At 38.7% G+C, this 15,124-nt stretch overlaps 1 long non-coding RNA gene and 1 gene segment (V, D, J or C); both read left to right on the top strand.

The window, feature by feature from the left end:
• Positions 1-382: 382 nt before the first annotated feature.
• LOC119512390 lies at positions 383-10,617 on the top strand. The gene is made up of 3 exons (XR_005212369.1): positions 383-472; positions 9,031-9,162; positions 10,415-10,617. It is a non-coding gene; the product is annotated as an uncharacterized LOC119512390 (long non-coding RNA).
• A 1,204-nt stretch (positions 10,618-11,821) lies between these two features.
• LOC119512389 lies at positions 11,822-12,550 on the top strand. The segment is given in 2 exon segments: positions 11,822-11,960; positions 12,142-12,550. Coding segments are annotated over 2 exon segments (405 nt in total).
• Positions 12,551-15,124: the final 2,574 nt, after the last annotated feature.

Here is a 15,124-nt window from a genome sequence, read left to right as displayed (position 1 = left end):
GGCAGGCACCAGGCTGGGAGAAGGCAAAAGCATTGTGTGCCTGAAGGCAGGCACCAAGGCGTTGTTGGCCTGGGGGCAGGCACCAAGACATTGCGTGCCTGAAGGCAGACACCAAGGCATTGTGCACCGGATGGCAGGCAATTAATTTAGAGAGTGATGCCGGGCTCCTTCCATGCCCCTGCTTTCCCAACTGGTTCAAAAGAGATTGTTCCCTGAGATTACTACTGTCCTCAAGCTTTTATCCAAATATTGTAAACATGCTATTCTTGTGATTTTAGAACAAACACAATTGTCTGGGGAAATGGGAAAAACAATTACATAGCCCAGAGAATGCTTATGCTATATAATTCTGTGCTAAAAAGCCAATAAAGAACTTCTTGCAGGAACAGAAAGATGGAGTCAGCTCCCTTCTTTCCCAATTGGTGCCCCATGTGAGGACATTCCAATCCTGACCACGTTTGGAAGCTGCGCAGTAAGTACAAGTGAATTATTTCATTGTGGTTCAGTAATTTCAGCCACACAATGATATGGGTCAGTCTCTTACTGTTCCCCAGCACTGGTATGTGTTAACCGTACAACAGCTGCTGCAGGCTAGTGGAGCTTCTGTCTCCGAGGACACCTTGCATTCTTTGTTACATGATATTTTTCAGCATAACTCTTGGTTTTCTGATGAGGGCACACTAGATCTAGATGTCTGGGAATGAATTGGAAGATATTTAAAACGTGATTTTGAGCAAGGACAGAAAATTTCCTCTAAGACATTTACTACAAGAGCACTTGTTCACACTGCCTTGGCTCCTCTTCTTATTGCTGGAAGTGAGCTTTCTGAAACTGAGGTACCTAAAAGGGAGACCACAGCTGTCTCTGATGAGTGTCTTCCACCTCCCAAGCTCTCAGCTCCCCTTCCAACAGCTGATAAAGACGGTGGACAAGCAACTATGACCTGGACCTCTCCTCCTCTTCCTTTACCACTGCTGCCACATCCTCTCCCTGGAGGTGCCACAAGTCTGTTTACTAAAGGGTTATTGAAAGCTTTGTCTGAAGGTCTTGTTTTAACCCCCTGGGAACAGGGATATGCTTGTGTTTCCACCTCAGCAAGCCCTGTTGATGACTTGGGGAGTCCTGAAGAAAACTACACTAAAAGCTAAGGTGGTGCTGCAAAAAACTGGCACCTCTATAACTCCAGAAACAGTTTCTGGCAACAGTTTGTACTATCCATTGCCAGAGTGCAGTAACCTTAATCTTTCTTTCCTTGTTCTCCTTTCTATTCTCATGTGTCTCTGCCCACCTGTATTGGGTGCACATTTTAGACTCCCCTCTTTTCCACCAAGTAACTTGGGTGGACTCTCCTTTCCCTGTCTCCCACAGTGTCATCACTTGGCTAGGTGGAGCACATATGCCACCTAGCAGTCCTCTAATTAATGGCAGTCAATGGACCTTAGCTAACAATAGTTTATCTTTCACCTCCTCTCATCTTCCCCTTTGTGTATCTTTAACCAGTGAATATTGCATCAAACCCCGTAACTGTGTCTGGCTACATAATGCCTCCCAGACACCCACTTTCATATCCACAGGAAGCCTTGCTTATGGAAACAAAACTAACTGGAATAATGTTTCCGTGCTGGCTCCAGATCCCCCTTGCACATGTAGATGCAACAAATATAAACCCACAGGTGCACCCCTTGATTGGGAAGCATGCAGTGGCAAAAATCCCCTTGTCCTTTTCATTCATAAACACTCTATTATTGATTGGAGCCCTATCAGATGTCTCATGTCCGGCGACCACACACAATCAGTTCTTTGGGTCAGAAATCACTCTGTCCTTGTGGCAAACTCCTTCAAACCTATCATTTGGACCAATGGCTCATTAAGTCTTCCCACCCCTCAACTTGACTTCTGGCTGCCGCAGCGTACCATGTGGTGGTTAGGACATGTCTTCCACAAAGTATCCATCTGGCATGGTAATTATAACTCTTACAAGCATACAAATATTACTTTCACTCATAACTGTACTACTGATGTCCTAGTCTGCACTATGCATCCTTACATATTCCTAATCAGTGATTCCCTTATTATTACCTATTCTGATCATTACAACATTACCTTCTCAAACAACTCATATTTTACTTCTTGTATTTCAAACACTGACATAACTGAGAGGAATATAAGAAATATATTAGTCTTAAAGAAACAAGCTGAAAATTTCTACCAGTGAATTTAACTCAAGAATGGCAATCTTCCTCCTCTCTTGCTGTTCTTGAACAGGCTTTGCAAAAAATTCATGTCCCCCATTTCATATTTACTCTAATTGCAGTTCTTACATCTGCTGTTGTAATTTTAGCCTCCACTACTGCGTCTATAGTAGCTATCACCCAAACTGTGCAAACAGCTCACTTTGTAAACTCTGCTATTGAGAATGTTGGTCAACAATTCATTACTCAGCAAAGCATTGATCAGAAAATCCTAACCAGACTTCAAGCCCTAGAGGCTGCAGTTGAATTTGTAGGTGAATGGCAAGATTCCCTTGCCCAGCACCTTACTTCAAAATGTAATTGGGAAATAACATCCATCTGCATAACCCCTCTGCAATGGAATCATACACAACACACTTGGAATGATGCCAAAAAACAATTGTGGGGAGTGTTTCATGATAATTTAACTAATGAAGTGGATAATCTAAAAACGCAAATTTTGGAAATGCTCCATGCCACCCAAATCAATGAAGAGTGAACCAATGCTATCAATACTCTACAAAATTATTTGTAATGGCTAGACCCAACCTCCTGGGGTCCCATATTTTCTCTACCCTCTATAGCTAAATGGCTCTTACTTAGTGCTATATCTTGTGCTTTGCTTTTAGGACTCTGGTGTGGGTGGACCAGCCTAAGAAGATGTTGCACCCATTCCAGGAACCCCCATGATATCCCTATGAATGAGCTTTATGTTATTACACAAAATTGTAATCATAATCAAAAGGGGGGAGATGTGGAGGCACAGAAGTTTCCCTGGCTTGGCAAGTTAGTCAGGGAGGCTGCCCCCTAAGCATTGTGTGCCTGAAGGCAGGCACCAGGCTGGGAGAAGGCAAAAGCATTGTGTGCCTGAAGGCAGGCACCGAGGTGTTGTGCACCTGATCACAGGCAATTAAGTTAGAGAATGATTCCGGGCTCCTTCTGTGCCCCTGCTTTCCCACCTGGTTCAGAAGACATCATTCCCTGAGATTACTATTGTCCTCAAGCTTGCACCCAAAGATTGCAAAAATGCTATTCTTGTGATTTTAGAACAAATGTGGTTGCCTGGGGAAATAGGAGAAACAATTTCATAGCCCAAAGAATGCTTATGCTATATAATCCTGTGCTAAAAAGCCAATAAAGAACTTCTTGCAGGAACATAGAGATGGAGTCAGCTCCCTTCTTTCACACCTGAGTGTGTTCCAGATTGGCTGAACCATTACACAGTCCCACCAACAATGAATAAGAGTTCTAATTTCTCCACATCCTCACCAACATTTGTAGTTACCTGTTTGCTTAATGGCAGCCATTCTATTTGGTGTGAGATGGTTTCTCATAGTGGTCTTAATTTGCAACTCCCTAATAGATAGTGAAGCTGAACATTTTTCCATGTGCATTTTGGCCATTAGTATTTCCTCATCAGGGAATTGTCTTTTCATACCTTTTAGCCATTTTATAATTGGGCTGTCTGTACTATTGTCATTGAGTTGTAGGTTTTCTTTATATATGTAAGATACCAGTCTTTTTCAGATGCAATGTATGCCAATATTTTTTCCTATTGAGTTGGCTGCCTCTTCCCCCTTTTGACAAATTCCTTTAAGGTACAGAAACGTTTATGTTTTTGAATTTCCAATTTATCTATTTTTTCTTTTATTGCTTCTGCTTTGAGTGTAAGTCACTTCTAGGAAGTGACTGCCTAATACAAGGTCTTGAAGATATTTCCCTATATTATCTTCTGGAGTTTTATGGTAATGTCTCTTATGTTGAAGTCTTTAACCCATTTTGAGTTAATTTTGTGTAGGGTGTGAGATAGAGGTTCTTTTCCATTTTTTTGGATATGGATGTCCAACTTTCCCTGTCCCATTTTCTGAAAAGACTGTTATATCCCACTTCAGTGGTTTTGGAGGACTTCTCAAAGATCAGTCACCCATAGATCTGGGGGTCTATCTCTGAATTCTAAGTTTGATTCCATTGATCAATATGTTTAACTTTGTGCCAGTACATGCTGCTTTGACTACTGTGGTTTTATAATAAGCTTCAATACCAGGGAGCATAAGCATCCTGCTTTGGTTTTCTTTTATAGAAAGTTTTTAGCAATTCAAGGCATCTTCCCTTTCCAAATTTGATAACTAGCTTTTCCAAGTCTGCAAAGTAGGTTGTTGGAGTTTTGATAAGGATTGCATTTATCTGTAGATGAGCTTGGGTAGAATTGACATCTTAATGACATTTAGTCTTCCTATCCATGAACACGGAATATTTTTCCATCTTTTTGGGTGCCTTTCTATTTCTTTTAGTAGAGTGAGGTAGTTTTCTTTGTACAGGTCTTTTACATCCCATTGGTTAAGTTTATTCCTAGGTACTTGACTTTTTTAGTTGCCACTGAAAATGGTATTTCTTTTCTTCAGTGTCCCTTCATGATGGTCATTTATATTGTATAGGAACATTACTGACTTTTGTCCATTAATCTCTCTTTTGTGGACCTCTGCCTTCCTAGCTCTTGGACAGTTAGCTGAGGGTGTGTGAAAGGCTATCATCCATGCCAGATACTGAGGCATGTGCATGGGTTGTGGGAAGCACTTCCCACTATTCTGGACTGTGGCTCTTGCTGCCAGATCTTCAGCAGCTTTTGTGTTTTTAAACTAATCTGTCTCTAAACACCAACCCCCAGTTTCTCCCAACTGTGGTGTGGCTGCTGGTTCTCAGGCAGGTTCACTCACTTATTTCAGAATGCAGACTCTCGGTTTTACCAAGTGCACTGTCCCTGTGGATTTAGCAGAAATTGTCCAGCTGGTGCATCACTGGAACTGGTATTCTGGATCACTTTCAGCCTTTTATCTACTATTTTCCACAGAGACTTTTTTTGCCCTGTCTCTCCTAATCCACCATCTTCCCATGACTTTTTAATTAGATTAAATGGGGCTTCTTCTAAGTTACTTTAGTTTATCTTTGATTCCTCATTTCCTTGTGCAAATATGAAATGTAAAGACGCTTCTTTTTATGCTTGGCCCAGTTAGCATTAAAATAATTTGGCAAACAGTTCAATGATATGTATTTTACATCATTAACCTTGGATGATTCCATGAGAAAATAGTTTAATTCCATATCTGATTTGATTTTTCTTCATCAAATTTTTGGCATCAAAGAAAAGCTACTGTGAAATCATTCTGCTGGAGGCAAAATGTCTGATATTATTGTTAATACCATCATAAATTCAGTTAAAATTTCAGTATTGAAGACAGGTGATCTATTTTGTGGTAATGATAGGACTTCATGGTAAAGCAAAATATGGTGGTAAAAATAATTGTTTTTTCCCAAATTAGGACACCAAATGTAAAGAGATTTTCCTTTAATTGTTTTTGGTAGCCACATGTTCATGATTCAATTCTAGCTCAGTGTATTCTACTAACTCATTGAGACCCTGAGGTGTTCAAAGTGTAGAAATGCTTCATGTGCATTTGAAATATGTTTAACTGCACACACTTATACACACACAGAATAACTGAGCAGGGATCATTTGCAACGTTGATATCAAACAAAAAAAGTAATCCAGCTGTCCTAGTTCGCTAATGCTGCAGAATGCAGAACACCAGAGATGGACAGGCTTTTATAAAACGGGGGTTTATTTCACTACACAGTTAGTCTTAAGGCCACAAAGCATCCAAGGTAACACCTCAGCAATCAGGTACCTTCACCGGAGGATGGCCAGTGGTGTCTGGAAAACCTCTGTTAGCTAGGAAGGCAGCTGGCGTCTGCTCCAAAGCTCCGGCCTCAAAACGGCTTTCTCCCAGGACATTCCTTTCTAGCAAGCTTGCTTCTCTTCAAAACATCACTCCCAGCTGCACTCTCTTTCCTCTTTGAGTCAGCTCATTTATATAGCTCCACAGATCAAGGCCCACCCTGAATGGGCCGGGCCACGCCTCCATGAGAACATCTCATCAGAATCATTGCCCACCGCTGGGTGGGGCACATCCAAGCAAATCCAACCATCACCAAAACGCCTGCCCCACACAAGACCACAAAGATAATGGCATTTGGGGGACACAATACACTGAAACCGGCACACCAGCCTACCCATTTTCTCTTTGCTGTCAATTTTAGGTTAACTTCCAAAAGTATTGAGGCTTTTAATACATCAATTGACATAGGTGCCCTAAATGCTAGCCAACTTTCTGTAAAGAAATGCTGTGAGTTTTTTTTTTCAAATATCTTCAAATCATCTGTAAACCTTTATTCCAATTATTGAAGGAAGTATAAAAAACTCAAGCTTGCAGAGTTTGGCTAGTTGCAATTATTAAAAGCAAAGTATTCAACCAGATAGATATATTTTAAGTGGGTAGGAAGAGAAAAATATAAACAATGAGAACTCCAGCAATGATTTATTTTTGATATTCCAAAATTACATTTTGGAATATTGGGCCTGTCAATTCAATTATATCTTCCTTACTTTTTGTTGAAATCAAAACATTTGGGCACCACAGGATTGTTGCTAGTCTCTTTAGTTATTCACTTTCTTAATGTTGACCCTAATGGGAATGTGAGAATTCTTTTCATTTGGTGCTACAGACACTTGGATCCCAAGAAAATCCTTACAGGCAGGTGATGGTAGATGCTTTTTTAACTTAAAGCAGCAAAATAGTAATGTGATCCTGGAGTTGGGAACATAGAGTCTGCAGCACAAGTTGAATGTTCACTTTCAACTACTCAGTTATTCCGAGTGTGTATATGTGTGTGCAGTTAAACACATTTCAAATGCACATGAAGCATTTATATATTTGAACACCTCAGGCTCTCTTTGAGTTAGTAGAATACATTGTGCTTGAATTGAATTATGAACATGTGGCTACTACAAGCAATTAAAAGAAAACTGCTCAAACTAGAAAACAAAGATCTAGAAATTAATTGCATTGAAGCTCATCATGTCCACAAACCTTTCGGAAAACCTTTGTGTTTACCCAGGGGGACACGTACCTTGGTTTACATAGTTCTGCTCTAAGGGATGTATATTTGGACCAAATAGTAAAAAGAGATGAGGAAATTCAGGTGTCAAGGTAGCAAATTTTGCAAGTTGTTTCCAGCTCTCATTTCCAAAGAGAGATGCTGAATGTGTAGAACAAAAGCTATCATGTCATTACAAATGTCGTCTGGGTTTTGTTTATGGTTATCTTACATTACTTTGTCTTGTCACATCTCACTTGGTAACTTCTGAAATTCACTCAGTTATTCTGAGGCATCTTTACCTATGTTTGTTTAACACATTTTTTAGTGTGAAATTTAACATGTATACAGAGAAGTGATAACTGTCAAAGTATGATTTAACACGTAGTTTGAGAGCACATTTCAAAGAATGTTATGGGTCACAGTTCCACAATTTCAGTTATTTCCTTAATGTGAAATATAACATATGTATTGAAAGGTGATAGGTAATTCAAAGGTGATAGGTAATTTCAAAGAATGTTCTGGGTTACAGTTCCATAGTTTCAGTTACTTTCTTATAGTGAAATATAAGATATATACAGAAATGTGATAACTTTCAAAATACAATTTAACAAGTAGCTATAGAGCAAATTTCAGAGAATATTATAGGTTATAGTTCCACCATTTCAGTTATTCATTCTAGCTATTCTAATACCCTAGCATCTGAAAAAAAATTCTATAAAAATTCTGTATTTATAATCCCCTGTTAAATCTTATCTTGTCTTTTGCTACCCTTCCCTCTTGTTTAATCACTTTCCAGGTTTTATTTTGGAATAACTTGAGATTTATAGAACAGTTGAAGAAGTACAGAGTTCCCATAGTACCATCACCCACTACTCTCTAATTTTAAAATATTATGTAATCATGGTTCATTTGTCAAACTAAGAGAGTTACATTGGTACAATATTAACTGCACTCTATATTTGGGTTTAACTATTTTTTGTCTAATTTCCTTTTCTTGTTCAGGGATCTAATCCAGCACAAAATGTTGCATTTGTTTACCATTAATTTTTTAGAGGAATATTGGATGACCTTTACAGATGAATGTCATAGTCAGTGCTAAAGTGATGCTCCCATTTCAAATGAATAGCATAACATTTTATTCTATGCATCAATATTTTATGAGTTAGTCAACAAACCTCATGATTTCAACACTATCAATTAGTTTCTACCTCCATATTAATTTGCTAACTCTTCACACTCATTCATCTAAAAAAGTAATTGGCACCTTCATTATGGTGCTGTAGCTTCTATATGAAATGAGACACTCTTAGACCACATGGAATTGTTTTAGAACCCTGGAGCATGTTAAAGCTGGCCTTGTGTGAAAAGACCCTTATAACTCACTCAGCCTCATTTATGTCTGCAACAGGAGCACTTGTATCTATAACACATATGTAAGGACCTGGGTTAGTGTGAGCTGTGCCAAGTAAATGGAAATTGGGATACCCCGTTGAATTTTTTCTATTATTGAGATATTTTTCCCATTTGAAGAACAAGGATACTCAATATTAAATCCAACAGTTAGAATTATATACTCTAAATGAAATGGAAGAATGAGACACTTCATCTTGTAGATTGTGCAAAAATACATGTTCTTGTGCTGTCCCATGTTGAAGGAGACACCCACAGTTGGGAATCTGAAACATTCTGGGCAGTTAAACAATGTGCAGGCAGCAGTGTTGTTCAGGTCTACTTGGGATGTTCCTAGATCATAGAAACCCTGCACAGAATTCCTTCAATGGTCAGAGAACATTATCTTTATTCAAAGATGGACAGATCCTGAACATCTTCAAAGCTAATTCTGTTCCAACTTGTATTTTTACAGCATGGGGTTCAGCCTTGATCCTGTGGATATGACATATGGTCACATGTCAGGAAATCATTTGTGAGTAAAAGGGACATAAAGCACACTACATTGCACCAGAATGGAGAGATGTCAGCATCACTCATCCATGAGGTAAATGGAATTTCTTCTCTGAGGAATTTTATGATTCACCTTTAATCATGTGGCTCAGTGATATATATGTTTACACACAACACACACACACACACACACACACACACACACACACACACACACACACACACAACTTTTCAGTCATTTAATAACTAATTAGCAGTTTACTATCTCACAGTGTTGGAGATCAGGAATCTGGGCATAGTGTGGAGGGTTCTCTGTCCAGGTTCTAATAAGGCTAAAATCAAGGAATCAGGGAGGCTACATTCTTTCTAGGGCTCAGATTTCTCTTCCAAACCCATGGTGTTTGGAAGAACCAGTTCCTAGAGAGGTAGGCCTGAGATCCTATTTCCTTATGGCTGTGAGCTCTTGTCTCCTGAGGCTTCCCTCCTTATGTGCCACTTGGTCCCCTCAACCTCCATAGCCAACATCAGATATTTCCAGCTGGGTAAATCCTTATCTGTGAATCTGACTGTGTTCTTTGCCTCTGACAAGTTCAGCAAGATTTAAAGGACTCATATGGAAAAGAGAGGCCCTCTTCGATATTCTCCTTTCTTAAAGTCCACATAGGTCATTACATATGCAAAATCCCTTCAGAACAATACCTCAGTTAGTGTGTAAACAGCTGGGAGATATGTATATTCCAGTGGCCAGAAATCTTGAGGATCCTCTTAGAAATCTACTTGCCACAATATCTTTTTATCATTTACCAGAGAGTGACTGGGTCCCAACTGTATGTTTGGCAGTGAGGAGTGTTTGGACAATTTCACTTTTTAATATTATGATTTCCAAGGAGAGGATAGAAGGGTTAGTTTATCAGCTGGCACAGAAACAATGATGATTCCACAAATTCTTCTTCCTCACAATGCTATTGTATGTAAAATGGTCTAGAAAATATCTGCTAAAAATAATTCTAACCATGGATTATCATTTCATTTAATCTAATCCCAAATTGTCATGCAAACTTTTTTGGTTCCCTAGGATAAAGACCTTGTCTGCATTTCAATGTTTCATACGCCCTTCTTGAACATCTAAGATCACTTCTCCCAGATCCCATTCATTTTCTGAGGTGCTGTTTCCTGAGTTCACCACACCAAATTCCTCCTTTATTCATGCATGAGGTCAACTGTCCCATCTCAGAGAGTGCATTTCTGTGTCCCATGTTTTAAGGGTCTCCTCTGTCCCAGTCACTCAGCCTGACACATCCTGGTTATATCATCCAGGACTTTCTAACATTCCTTAATATTTGTAGGCTTGGGAAGGAAATTCCATTGTATTGAAGCAGGAATTCTACCAATTAAGAAGGACAAATTTATTTTAAATGATTACACTCAAGAATGTGTCTATATTAAGTGAAACTTCATGGAAAAGCATAAAAATGACATGGAGAATGACGGCAAAAGAAAGTGTTGGCATCTTCAAAATCCAAAGATTTTTGACCAAGGACATAGTGGACCTTTGACAGGTAGAAATATCTTCCTGGATGATTCAGGTCTGTGCCTCACCATTCCATAACCCCTGCTAAGGGGACCCTCATTTAAGATTATGGGCCCTTAAGGAGACACAGTGAAGTTGTTATTAATTAGAAGGGAAACTTCTTGGGGGCATATGGGTTTTTTCTTTGCAGGAAAAGTTTAAATCATGAGAGAGGACAAATTTTGTAATCCATAAAAGTGTTAAACAGCAACATTTATTTCTGTCTTCCTTTGACTCTGTAGATTGTGATGGTTGACCCATGAAATGGAGCTGGATGCTCATTGTCCCACTTGTCCTGAGTAACGACTTTGCTACAGGGGGAAAATATCAGAGAAGCAGGATAAGGAGGCTGCAGAAAGGCCCTTTGTTTACTGTCTGTCCCTTCCATAAAAATGAACATTTTAGGGGTTCAGGGGTTCTGTTTTATTTGTTCATAACCTAATATCCTATACATAGAAGTATTCATGATATTATTTGCATAATTCTATAAATATCATTGATTTTGAGTAGGAATAAATGAAGAACCTGCTCTGTGAGATGTGGGGAGCTGAAGTTATTTTACCTATTGCCACTAAGGGGGGCTGCTACTCTCTAGGTCTTCTAATCACTTCATTTATGACTTGAGAAACTGGTTGACCTGAAGGGCAGTGCCAAGAGTGATTTTTGAATCTCTGGAGACTCATTTTTGGAGACAATGTTTGTGTTGAGGGAAATACCAGAGGTCTACATTTGGACATATTGAAGTGTCTTTGAGATATCCAAGAGAATATTCAAATATATATTTAAAATTTGTAATAGACTGAGATAGACATAATTTTTGCACTACATGCTCACTCTATCCAATGGTATGAATATATTCACAGTTTCTGGCACTATATTTAGAAAGTTCAATTAAGTTGAGAAATTATGTACTCACAGATACATATATACTATTACAAAATTAATTTGTTTATTAGATATTGCAGGTCTTTTGAAGTGTACAGTTGACAATAAAAATATTTTAAATTGGACAAATTTGCTGAAGTTTGTTGAAAATTATAGTGTTAGGTTCATTTCTGGGTCTTTTGCAGGCATACAATCACATTTCCTGTGGTAATGATATTTTTATCTCCTTCTATCCATTGTTTGTCTTCACAACTCACTGCACAGGCACGTTTGCCTTTCTACTCTCTGATGCTTTGCATAGGCTCTTTGGGGACTGGGCTGGCTGCTCAGACTCTATTAATGGGGTTTCCCTGGAGATGGGGTCTGAGTGCACCAGATGGTGAGCAAGATGGTGTCACAGTCCCAACTTCTCATCTTCCTGGTGCTCTGGGTCTCAGGTGAGAGGTTCAGAGGAGCAATATCCTTATACCATTGTAAAATGGTTTTACATGCAGATTGAACAATCTGTTTCATCTAAAGAGATCTGATTATATATGACTAATCAGATAACCTACATTTATTTATATATTTTATGTTTTTGTGACATAATGTCTGATCTATATTCTTTTCTGACTGCAGGTGCCAGTGGGGACATCACACTGACCCAGTCTCCAGACTCTGCGGCTGGGTCTCAAGGAGAGACTGTCACCATCAGATGCAAGTCCAGCCAGAGTGTTAGCAACTACTTACACTGGTACCAGCAGAAACCTGGACAGGCTCCTAAACTGCTCATCTATGCTGCATCCACCCGGGCATCTGGGGTCCCCGACCGATTCACTGGCAGTGGGTCTGGGACAGATTTCACTCTCACCATCAACAAGTTCCAGCCTGAGGATGTGGCAAGTTATTACTGTCAGCAAAGTAGTAGCTATCCTCCCACAGTGTTTCAGCCTCAAACAAAAATCTCCTCCCCAGGGCTGTAGGTCCATGAGACCAGTAGCACCAGCTGCTTCCTCCTCACAGAGACCTGAAATCATTCACTTTCTCCATCTGTCTGAGAAGCCACATCTTTTAGGGGTTTGTACATTGAAACCTGCATGTTTTGAATTGTTAGATAACAGTATTGTCCAATAAATTTCTCTCTCTCACAGTCTGGTTTGGGTCCAAGAAGTTTTAAACCCTACAGGATTGATTTTCTCTTCAATGTGTCTCCTTAATGGTGAAAAAATTCTGAACTTAATTCCTTATTCCTTCAGTCATCTTCCTTCTCTGCCCTCACTCTCCAGTCTGGACCTTCCCAATGTTAAATCCTTGATGTTCATATTCAGAACATCCCACGTGGAAGGTCATCTTCCTTCCTTACTTTTTCCTTCCTTGGACTATGTGTTCCATCCAAGCTTCTCTGGTTAGTATCACAGGAGGATATTTGCTACTCTACCTTCTTTTTTTCCTTTAGATACCTATTTTCATTTATTATTGCCATCAAATAATATTTGTGAACACCTTTACAATCCATCCCTCTGGAGATTGCTTATGTCCTGTAGGATAATGCTGATTATGTGAAATATATTGGTGTTAAATTGGATGTAAAATTTTTCAATGATCTTCATTTTCCTATGAATGTTACCATATTTCTACAGTACTTTTATAAGATGGTTGAACCAAAGATGTATACGAAATTCATTGTTATCTATATGGTCATCAGATTTGGGCCCACATCATCATATTCTTATATATGTGAAATGACACATGTACAAGGTTATTCTTTACATTCCTTGCAGTAATAGATTAAAAATTACTCACATTCCTATCAATATGAGACTAGTTATTTCTATATGATGGAATGTAGCCTATAATAATTGAGGGAGGCCATTTGTAAAAAATCAATTAATATTGCCTGACTTCAAAGTTAAAGTGTAAAATGAAAAAAGAACAAAAAGTCAAATATTGTAGATTCCATTTGTGTAAAAAAGAAAAAAATGTAAAAAGGAAAATTAAAAAAATGAATATCCTCTATGTTATATATTCATAGAATAGCTGAAAGGCTATCTCCTTTGGGATGCCTTTTCCTTCTCTCCATCTCTTTCAGTCCTTCTCAGTCTTTCAAAGGCAATTCTTTACTTCTTTAACTATCCCTCTGGAAATACGTGACAACTTTCCCCCTGAATTTTTCGTCAGTTGTCAACTTTCTCTGTAATCATCCCCTGGACACTTGAGGAAATCTGGGTTCTTAAGTTTGCTATAACCTGACTGCATTGGATAAATTTTAATTAATATATTCATTTTAGTGCAAAAGTAGAAAAACCCCAGATATTATATTATTCCTGTAACAACTTCCAAAGAAATGGGTGGTTTCAGCAAATATCTCATCAAACTTGAGGGGAATGCACTAAGTACATGAAAAACATTAGTGCTCTTGTGCTAGTAATGAGAGATTGTTAAACTTGTTAATATGAATTTTAATGAATCCATATCATTTATTCACTCAAGAAATATTTATTGAGTGCTTACTCTGTGTAGTATCTGAAGATGATCCCTCCTATTATTCTAGTTGGTGAGGCAGTAAAAAACACATTCATAATAAAATGTTCACTATTTTACTATGTTATTTTGTAACCACCAGGAAGAAAAAGAAATCAGGGAAGGGGGGGAAGAGTTTGGTGGGGTAAAAATGGACAGCAATTTGATAGACAATAATGTATCCGTTGGCTACTGCCATGTAATCTACCACTCCCGAAACCATTAGCATAAACCTTAAGCTGTTGAGATTTCAGTTATTTGTGCAATAAGATAATATGGGCAGGTTAGACTGATTTGGCTGGGCTTGTGCTTGTGTTTACAGTATCTGGATGGTCTACTGAGGACTGCTTGATGTAGACTTGAATGTCTTAAATTTCCTTCATGTGTCTGTTAGCTGGACATCAACTGGGCTTATGTTTGACTGGGTCATGTGTCTCTCACCACCTGTATTAGAAACAAGCATTATACAAAAAATGCTCACCCAGTTCTGGAGGAGAAAGGAATTTATTTATGATCTTGCAAGAAAGGGCACACAGCCAAAAACATGCTAGACTGGTGCACCAGAGGAAGAGAATGGTGAGCTTTTAATCTCCTATTCCTAATGTGCAAGTCCCTCCCCTGTTTCCCTATTGGCTGGGTATTACAGAGGTTACAGTCTATCTGAGAGAACTAACTAGCCCATCTTTGAGATTTTAATTTGTACAGCCTATCCAAGAAAGCCAACTAGCTCATTATTGAGATTTTGAATTGATCAGCCTATCTGAGAGAGTTCATTCAGTTTAAATTTTCTGCTGGGAGTTCCTGCCTCTGATTTTACCTCATATGTCTTTACATTCCAGTAACCATGGTTACTTTTCCATATAAGGAGCTGGCACAGATTCTCTCTTTCTTCCCTTTACCACAGGGCTTGTTTAAGCTGGTTCTGCCTCCATTTTCCCTATTCCATGCTGTCTTTATGTGAAAGCTAAATTTATCCCTTTCTTACAGATTCCCTCCTCTTTTTTTTTAACCCTTTTAGTTTTCACCTTTTCATAGGAATCTTTGTTTTTATGGGGGGGGTATAGATTTTTCTGCTGATATTCTTGATTAGAGTGGTTTTGAT

This window comes from Choloepus didactylus, chromosome 17, assembly GCF_015220235.1.
Source record: "Choloepus didactylus isolate mChoDid1 chromosome 17, mChoDid1.pri, whole genome shotgun sequence".
NCBI lineage: Eukaryota > Metazoa > Chordata > Mammalia > Pilosa > Megalonychidae > Choloepus > Choloepus didactylus.
This window is presented reverse-complemented; position numbering and strand designations above follow the sequence as displayed.